Here is a 9827-nt window from a genome sequence, read left to right on the forward strand (position 1 = left end):
AAGAAATGAAAAAGGAAAAAGAAGGAAAAAGGAAAAGCTAGGCTAGGTGGGGAACATTCACCATGGGGAGAAAAAGTGGTCCCCAGGGGCTGAGGGGGGGAACTGGAACACAAAACCACTTGGCTTGGGAGTCTTGCACTGATGCAGGACTAGAAGTCAAGGCAAGGAGGGATAAAAACACAAGCACGTGCCCTGCTCTTGGTTTACAACAGGGAGGGTCCCTGGGGATGTCACCCACAGCCCTCCGTCCCCCCACGGGTTCCCTGGCCTCTGCCTGTTGCCCGCAGCTTAATGAGGGCATCTGATTTACTACCCAGGACTCTCCCAGGGTTAATTAAGAGCCTGCTGTGCTCCTATTGGCCATTGCTCCCTATAACATAAGTTAATTCACCGCTGCAATTAAATACTCGGTTGCAATTAACATCTGAGGCAGCGTTGGAGCCACAGAGCGTTGCGACAGTGGGTTCACAACAGATCTGTGTGCATGGCTTCAGACCAAACAAGCACCACGCTCCCCCCCAGCCAGGCCCAGCTGTGGAGAAGGAGGCACTGCCATGCCTGGGGCTGGCAGGGGCAGGGGGTCTGTACTCACCGGCCCCCCCGTGGGGTTGCGGATGTAGCCATAGGCGATGGTTTTGTCAATGGCAAATCCGAAATCTGCCCGACGGATGTGGCCGACCACCTCGCCATCCCGCCAGACCGCCTCCAGGCCGAACATTGGCACCTTCCTGCCAGGAGAAGGCAGAGCTGCCGTCAGCAAAGCCCCACCTCGGGACCCCACGGGAGAGAGGGGCTTGGGGGACCCCAGCTCTGCCCCAGGCCAGTCCACGTGCCGGGTTCTCCCACTGCCTGCAGATCCATTAACTTCCCCACACTGATCCCAGGCGCTGGCAAAGCCCCTCCAGCCCAATCTGCACAACCTCCTGCTGTGCTGGGTAAAACAAGATAAACCCACTCCCCGTCACACCATTTCCAGTTCCCGTTAAACATCCAGCAGGAAATTTGCAGTGGGATTTAAATTAGAGATGGAATTAGAGCATGGAAAAGAGCTGAGCCGGCTTGCAACCGAGCTCCACGTGAGCTGCTGGGGGCCGGGGTGGAGCGGGATGGCTGAAGGTGCTCATCTCACGGGCACTGGGTGCTGCCCGGTGCTCAGCGGAGCCCGGCAGTGGTACTCACTCCTCGGTGGTGAAGCAGACAAGGCGGCGGAAGATGCCCTTGGCTTTCTGAGCCTCCACGGCCTCCCGGCCCAGGAAGGGGATGCCAGACTTGAGTTTGCAGGTAAAGGCCAAGCCTGCTTCTAGCGGGGTATCGTCCGGGCGCAGGTCTGCGTGCCAGTGCCTGTACCCTGCAGAGAGCAAGCGTGGGTCGCCCAGCCTCTCCCTGCCACAGCAGCAAGCCCAGGGTGAGCAGCAGAAGGAGACTGAGACATCCCCCTCCTGCCTCTTGAACACCCCTGTTGCCCTCGATTCACTTAGCCACAGACAAAACACCCTCCAGAGAATCCCATATTGGGAAAGTGTCAGCCAGGAGTGCTGGGGCTGGCAGCATCTCTGCCAGTAGCTGCCAGACCTCCAGTCATGCTAACCCAGCCTCGAAGCTGAGGAAAACACGTTTGCCCTGGTTCCTCCTCTGGAGAAAAAGCAACGAGTGCTGCTGTAGGGAATTCTCGATGCTGAGGCTGTCGATGGCTCTGTAGCCAGCGTTGGTAATGCCGTGCCGGGCACCCGCCTGCATCACTGCCTGGTAAACCTTCACGCAGTCCGCCTTGGGCACGTGCAGCTCCCAGCCCATCTCGCCGACGAACGACAACCTCATGGCACGGACCTGTGGAATGCAAAAGGCCAAAAACCCCTTCAGACAGAGCCGGGTGGTGCAGCTCGGGAGAGGCTATGGAGCCACATGCTGCCATGGCAGGGGGAAAGACAGCTTGTGCAAACACCCTGCTTTGGTGGAAGGCATTTCTGTGCTCTTCTTAGTGTACAAAACCAGGGTCAGACTGAATTTCTCATCTCTGGACAGCCTAAGCTTGGCACCTAAGATGGCCAGGGGGCAGAGGGAGCTGCGTTCAGCATCCCCCGGACTCCAACCGTAGGCCATGCTGGGGTTGGATGTGATGCTCCAGCTCCAGCTGGGCTTTTGTCTCCCTCTGCTGATCCATCGACTCCAGGAGAAAGCCCACAGGCACCCCCAGCCCTGCATCTCTCAGATCAGCCTGTCCAATGGGGAAACTGGTCCCCAGCAGGGCTGTCGTGCTTTGGGGCCCTCCATGGCTGCTGTCCCCCGGGATGTCCCCACTTGGCACGGTGCTCCCATGGCAGAGGCACCCAAAGGCCCTGCGGTCCCAGGCAGGGGCTGAGCCCGACATCCCGACCTGTGCCCAGCTCTCCCCAGGGGAATGCTCAGGTTTCCCCAGGGGAAGTTGGGCCCCAAAGCGTTACCCTGTGGCCAAATTGGCTCCACACCGAAGGCATGAAGCTCCAAAGAGGAACGAGCAGATCAGCACAGGGGACTCAGTGCTTCCCAGGGGAAGCACCATCCTTGGAGATACGCCCACCTGCCGCAATCCTGGGGCACAGACCTCCCAGCTGACTGTCCTGGGACTGCCCTGCTGTGTCCCCCACTCTGTTTCTCACCCAGGCAGTCTTGTCTGCTTCCTCCTGTTGTCCCTACTGAATGTCTGCATTCCCAAAGCTTTCCATCCTGGTTGGCCCCACCCCAGCTCGGCTACCTTCCCTGGGGTCTGAGCTGCATTTCCCTCTGCTTCATCCCTTTGGATTTCTTTGCTTCCACCCCCACAAAAACCCCTCTGCTTATCCCTTTGGAGGCACATCAACTGCAAAGGCATACCTCGTGTTGGGAGAGAGAATAACTCAAGATTTTCGTGCCAGATTGCTATCTGCAGCCTTACTAAAGCAGTTTTGAGCTCCAAAGTGGCTTCCAGGCTGGTTCTGTTGGCCAGGCACACTCAGCAGCTTTGCGGCTGCCTTGTCCGTGCTGGCTCTGGATGTCTTTGGGGCAGAAACTGCCTCTTGCTGTTTGCTGGGCTTTCACTACAACTGGGAGCTGGTCTCAGCTGAGCTCTCTAATCCCGGGTACAGGCAACAACAGCAGCTGCTCCAAAACAGGCAGCGACAGGCACGAGTGGTACCAAAGGGGTGCCCAGGCTCTCTGCCATGACAACGGCCAGGGGCAATGGCTGAGAATCCAAACCCATCCTTGCTTCCCCCAGCACCCCCATGCTCTACCAGCACTGCAAAAATAATAACAACTCAAGCAGAGTTTAAGGCAGCTTTTAAGAGTCCTTAACCTTTACAATGGAAATGGAGAGGAGGAAGAAAAACAGTGGATATTGGGAATTTATTTTGAGCCTCCTCACAAGATGACTAGCTGGGGAGCCAGCCCCTGCCCAGCCGCACAGCGAAGCCCAAAGGCTGGCAATCGCTTTTCGAGGTGCACAGACACAAGGGACAAGGAGAAGCTTTTTCCCTCTGCACAAAGGTGTCACCTAATTAGGGAACAGCCAGAGATCAACCCGCTGCAGCCAGCTACCATCTTCATCCTGGCAGGAGATGCTCTGGGGATTGATAGGCTACTTCCCCGCTCGTTAAACCTGCCTGCAACTCAGTAAGTGTCACAGCTAAAGCACACTTTACTTTCAGGAGTAAGTTACTCCCAGGGGAAGCTTCCCCTCAAACCACTGCTGCTCCAGGGAAGCGAGCACCCCGGCAAGAGCAGTGAGGCAGAGCAGTGTACCATGGAACACAGGTATCCTCAGGGAAATTGGGGTGCCAGTCATTAGCTTTGCACATGCAGGGCTTGGGTGTTGCACCCATGCGTGTGTACCCCAGGCAGGGTACATCCCACCACGTGGTGCATCCCACCACGGAGACTAAGGGGGATGTGAAGGACTGGGCTCAAATTCTCCAGCCAGCTTACTGTTAAATTCCCCTAGGAACAGATTCTCCTGTTAGATTTCAACTGGAGCTATGAAATAGCATCAATTCCTGAGTCTTTCAGCAGCAATTCAAAAGCATTTAAAGCGTTCTAGAAAATGAAAACCTGAATTTTACCTTGTATCCAGCAGTGAAATTCAAAGGGGGACCTTTCTCAGCTGTTCAATACAATGAGAGATGCTATATATAAGCTCACAAACCAATCGGTAATTTCCAGAGTCATTAACTCTGTTGGAGCCCTCCTTTCACTCCAGCTGATCTTGTTCAACTACTGAGTTAATGCACGAAAATCTCAGCAATAACTTTTTAAAGATGTTGGGTTCAGTTTAATCCCCCTGGAAGGCGATAATATCAGCGAAGGCTTCAGCCTGCTGTCCTGAGGAACCCTCCTACTCTAATTCCGGCGTGGGATGGAGTCCCCTGTGCTCATTGTGCGGCGGGGGACTTGACGCAGACCTCCTGAAGGGTGGCCCTTGGGCAGGAAAGCTTTTTACCGACAGTCAGGGCATTTATACCCAAAAGAAGACACAAAATTTCTACCAGCTATTTCTTCCCCATAGGTCAGGATTATTTTCTGTAAACTTGAAGTGAAATGCAAATTCACACTTCTGAGGGTGGGAACATTTATACACCTTTCCCAGGGGGTAAGCAGGTTGTTATGAGATGTTATCCACTGGCATGACAGGGGAGGGTTATAACTCACCAGTGTAGTCTAAAATGCAACACGTTGGACAACCGGCAACAAGGGATTGGCCTTTGGATCCCCCGTGCCACTGCCCCACCAAGGGACACCGGGGGTTTTGGTACAGGGCGCGCTGATGGTGATGGTTTGGAGGATTAATCGGAGTTGGGCAAAACCTGTGGCTTAGTTAAACTGCCCTAAACCCTGGCCAGGCTCTTGCTCACAAATCAAGAAGCCTTAATTTGATTTAGCAGCAATCCCTTCAGCAGCCAGCTGCATTCGAATTAAAGCCACTTTAATTCCAAATGAAAAGTGTCCGCATGTGCCTTAACTTGATTTCACTAATATCCATCCTGCCTCCAGCTCCCTGTTCTCCTGCTGCCTTTTATAAGATTTACTGCTGCACCTTCACCCCCTCCATCTCCCATCACCCCCCTTTGTCTTGCAGCTGCCCAAAAGCCAGAGCAAACACTCCACACGGTCCCTCCGGGCAGGAGAGGGATGCCCTGGGACCGCTACCTGCCCAGATTTCCCATGGGAAGGCTGGGTACAAGCTCCACCGCCTCTTCCAAAGGGGCAGTTTTGCACTGGAACGTAAAAAGGCACGTTTCATGCAAGGTGAACATAACTAGGAAACTCTGGCAGAGCTCCTTGGGCAAACTTTCCTAAAACTACCCCCAGCCCCAACACAAAAATTTGCCAGCCGTATGTTTCTTGGGAATGTTTCCCTTTTGACAAAAAAGGGTGTTGAGGCACTGGAACAGGCTGCCCAGAGAAGCTGTGGATGCCCCATCCCTGGAAGGGTTCAAGGCCAGGCTGGATGAGGCTTGGAGCAACCTGGTCTGGTGGCCCATGGCAGGGGGGTGGGACTGGGTGGGCTTTAAGGTCCCTTCCAACCCAAACCAGTCTGTGATTCTAAGAAAATGACACTTCATGGTCATCAACACCAGTATTTAGGGTGTTTCAAGCATGCTGAACCAGCGGTTTCACAAATTACAAGACTCATCAGAGAACTGCCAACCCTGCCGGGTGGGCTGGGAGAGCAGGTTGGCACCTGGCAAGCAAACAGGGAGGAAAACAACCCAATTTTTGGCTTTTTCCAACAAAACCTTGCAGCTGCCCATTGCATCAGTGTGGAGGCAGACGGGTTCACTAGCAGAGACTGGCGGGTGGTCACCCCAGTGAACAGACATCCCTGGGGAGCTGGAGGGCTGGGCCCATCCTACCGTGCATCCCGCGGCCGTGGTGACTTTGTGGGTGGAGAAGGGGAAGGCTTCATTGCTGAGGTCAGTGTCGAGCACTTCTTGGAGGACGACGCGGCTGTGGGGAAACAGCAAAGTGGCCGTGGTGAAAGGACTTCCAGCCTGCTTGGGGTATCCTAAAACTTGCTTCCTCATCTCATTGGCAAGACAGACCTCAGTCCGAATGGGAGTTGAGGTGGGTGATATGCCATGCTGTGAGAGCCTTGAAAGAAATGCCAATTCCCCAGCAAATGCAGCACCACTCCAGCCAGAGCACTGCCTGGTGCTGTGGTCCATCCACGGCATGCCTCCACCCATCCCTGTATCCCTCCATCCATCCCTCCACGGGCCAGGCGTCAGGGTGCAAGGAGGGGGTCACAATGCTCTCCCTACACTCACCTCAGTGGGCCCTGGATGCTCATCATGCCCAGCTCCTCCGAGCAGTCGAGGAGTTGGCACTGGAGCTTCATGTCCTGCAGCACGGCGGTGATGTGCGACCAGTTGTGCTGAGCCACGGCCCCGCCGATAGCCAGGTAGTAGCCATCCCCTGGAAGACACCCCCCGGCAGCCTTTCAGGCTCAAGAGCGTTTGGGTGGGGGCGATGCCCAGCTCGGCTCAGGGCTGGTTTGATCCCCAGAAGCTGAGCTGCAGCCCTGAGACTCTCCAGCTTTCACAGCCCAGGGGGGCCAGTGCTGGGGCACGGGAGGGCTTTGAGGCTCTGCTAACATCCCTGCTGCCTTTTACTTGAGGGGCTGAGCACACTGAAAACAAAATGGGCATTAAAACCTGAAAGAAGAAAAGGTAAAAAAGCTGTCGGAGCCCTGGAGGTGCCTGTGCATGGGTGAGCATCGTGTGGAGAGAAAAAACGCTTTGTCCCTTGAGACCAACAGCAAAAGCATCTGCTCGTTTCTCGCAGGACAGAACGGATGCCAAAGAGTGGAGGGACCTGGGAACTACATGTGGGAGCAGGGAGGGGTGCACTGACGGGGCCATAACCAGTGCAGGGGCTGCACTGTATATGAGGAGGAATTTCATGTTGTTGGTAACCCTGGGTGGACAAGTCCCCAGGGATGGGGCTTGGGAGCTGATTAATACATAATCAATCTTCCTCCTGTCTTTCCTGACACCACAAAATTGCTCTCTGATAATCTGTTATAATGATAGTAAGTGCAGCCACTACTGTAATTGGAAAAACAGACTTTGCTGTGATTAAACTCCACCATCGCCGACAAACCCAGCAGCTCTGCCATCCGCTTCCAACACCCTCCTGCCCCTCGAGCGCCCCTGACGAGAGGGTGCAGGATTCAACCACAGCAGGGAAAGAACTCACCAGCACCTCACCCCGCCGGGGTTGGATCACCCCCCACGACACCCACCACCCCGGACAGCACTGTGGGGTGCTCCCTTCCCAGCAGCAAATCTGAGGGTGGCACTGTGTGTGGACAGGGCTCCGCTGGCACCGGGCATCCCAGCGCAAACCTCCCTTCTGCTGGCAGCCAGGGCAGAGCCCAGCGCCAGCGGGCACGGCGCTGGGCAGTGCAGCTGCAGATGGGCTCAGCCCCGTCCTCCACTGCCGCTGCCTAATGCCACTTCTGCCCTCCGGGCTGACTGCTCCGCATCCATTCGATTCCACTTTATTGCGGCTGATAAGGACCTGGGGAGAGGTCAGAGCTGCCAGCCCGGGCTGGACAAACCCAATAACGGGATGAGCAGTGCAGGGCCCCGGGGACAAGGGGGATAATTGGGTTACAGGGACCCAGGGGTGGAGGTGGAAAAAGCCATGTGGCTGCCATTAGGTAAATGCAATCACACTGCGGCCCGTGATCGTGGCGGGGATGGAGAAGATGCTGGCAGGACTCTGAGCAAACCTGCTGCCATGGTTTCCAGGACTGAGGAGGTCTCTGTGTGCATTGACACAGCTGAAAACGGCAGTGAGAGGGTAACCTCAGCCAGTGATCCCCCCCAGCCCCATGGCGGCTGCAGAAACGCACCCACCTCCAGCATCCCTGCGCTCAGGGCTTTTACCTTCGAAGGTGGGGGCCAAGGGAGAGGCCGGGTCCCCAGGGCTGATCCGGCTGACGGTCAGGTCGCTAGGAGGTCTCTGTGTGCATTGACACAGCTGAAAACGGCAGTGAGAGGGTAACCTCAGCCAGTGATCCCCCCCAGCCCCATGGCGGCTGCAGAAACGCACCCACCTCCAGCATCCCTGCGCTCAGGGCTTTTACCTTCGAAGGTGGGGGCCAAGGGAGAGGCCGGGTCCCCAGGGCTGATCCGGCTGACGGTCAGGTCGCTCTCCACGCCGCCCCGCTTGTTCAGCATGCAGGTGTACACAGTGGAGCCTGGGGAAGGCGATGGGCACTGCTGCACATCAGCTGGCCTGGCACAGAGCCTGGCCCTGGCAGACGGAGGGGGGCACCAAGGCAATGAGTCCTCATCCCCTGTATCGCCTGCCACTGTCTGGGTATACCCTGACAGACCCTGGATGTCCCAGCACCGGGAGGGAGACAGGAGCTGGGCTTTTTCCCCTTGGGATCTATGTGAGGAGCTGAAGCTGCCTCCCAGGCACGGAAAAGGGGAAGCTTCTTCCTGTGTGAACTGTGGCTGGCAAGGGTTGTGCTCGATTTACTCCAGTACCCACCACATCCCCAGCTGTGAGCCACAGCTGGAGCCAGAGGGCCAGACCCTCCCTCCCTCCACCCCCGGCTCAGAGCACATTTCCTTGATGTCAGTGAGAGCAGAATCCAGCCTCCAGCGAGGAGGGGAAAGCAGTCGCTGCTCTCATCATGCTTCCCATACCCCCTGTAAAAGCAGCATTTCAAGGAAAAGCCAGTTTGGGTCCCCCAAGGTTTGTTTTGGCGTAAAATGTGATTCCGCAGGACATCCTTCCAGGGCAGTGCTCAGCAGCAGCGTCACGCAGCCAAAATAAGGGAGCTGGTACCTGGTGCTTTGCTCACGTCGGCAGTGAACAGCCAGTTCGCCGCTTTGGTTGCTTCAGGACCAACCAGGTAGAATTTCCCAAAATAAGACATGTCAAAGAGAGCCAGGGCATTTCGGCACGTTAAACATTCATTCTTGATCTACAATTAAAGCGAAAACACCACTGAAGTTGAGCCGTGTTCTCACTCCGCAAGGGGAGACACACATTAAAGCCATTTCTATGATTCTGTGATTTATGTAACGGGAAACAATACCAGGAAACACGCCTGGTGCCGTTAAAGGCTGTACAGCCTCAAAACACTCCCGAAAAGTCATGTATTAAATGGATTAATGTGCTCAATCCCATTCCTTACCTCACTACAGTGACAGTTGTCAATGATAATAGTTAAATTTTATCAAACTAGGTTTTTCTCCTAAGTTAGTCTCAATTATACAGATGTTTTCATTTAGGAAAGCAGCAGTAAAATTCCCATGCCACTCCGTGAGGTTTCCCAGCATTGGCCACTCCTTTCTGTTAATCTTTCTGGAGCACTTTTCCCAGTTTCAGGCAAAGCTTGCTGCTTCCCCTCCCTCTGAGCCTCGCCAACGTCACACAAAGCAGTGGTGTTGCACAGGCTCTGTTGCTGCTAACCCCCTCCCGCTCCAGATGTGCCCAGCAGTTTCAGCCCCACACTCACGATGTCATGGTGTGGGGGGAAGTCAAAGGTGTACTCGTCCCCCAGCAGCCGGTTGTAGGCGTAGTCCCTGTGGCGCTCCTGGCCATATGCCCCGTAGTAGTCGTAATCCAGGACCTGGGGGGAAGCAGGAGGATGGAGGCAGTGAGGAAGACAGGATGAGGCTGAAGCCAAGGGGCTGATCCCACTCGCACTCACCCCATGCCAGGAGGGAAGCGGGTCTGTGCCAGACCTGACTGCGGTGATGGGTCTCTACCCTGACATCCCTGTCTGCGATGATGGGTCCCCACCCCAGCATCCCTGCCCGTGATGATGGGTCCCCCCCCCAGCATCCTGC

At 55.7% G+C, this 9827-nt stretch overlaps 1 protein-coding gene across 1 annotated transcript in view; it reads right to left on the reverse strand.

Moving 5' to 3' along the window:
* SARDH (sarcosine dehydrogenase) overlaps positions 1-9827 on the reverse strand; it is a gene marked incomplete at its 5' end in the record, with an annotated part of 21860 nt that overhangs the window by 1581 nt on the left and 10452 nt on the right. Inside the window, 8 exons of the mRNA XM_010152402.1 lie at positions 593-728; positions 1180-1350; positions 1667-1827; positions 5865-5958; positions 6279-6426; positions 8105-8218; positions 8818-8956; positions 9494-9607. Of these exons, the coding sequence (XP_010150704.1) occupies positions 593-728; positions 1180-1350; positions 1667-1827; positions 5865-5958; positions 6279-6426; positions 8105-8218; positions 8818-8956; positions 9494-9607 (1077 nt within the window). The remainder of the gene's footprint in view (positions 1-592; positions 729-1179; positions 1351-1666; positions 1828-5864; positions 5959-6278; positions 6427-8104; positions 8219-8817; positions 8957-9493; positions 9608-9827) is intronic.

This window comes from Eurypyga helias, unplaced genomic scaffold (genome assembly GCF_000690775.1).
Source record: "Eurypyga helias isolate BGI_N326 unplaced genomic scaffold, ASM69077v1 scaffold26755, whole genome shotgun sequence".
NCBI lineage: Eukaryota > Metazoa > Chordata > Aves > Eurypygiformes > Eurypygidae > Eurypyga > Eurypyga helias.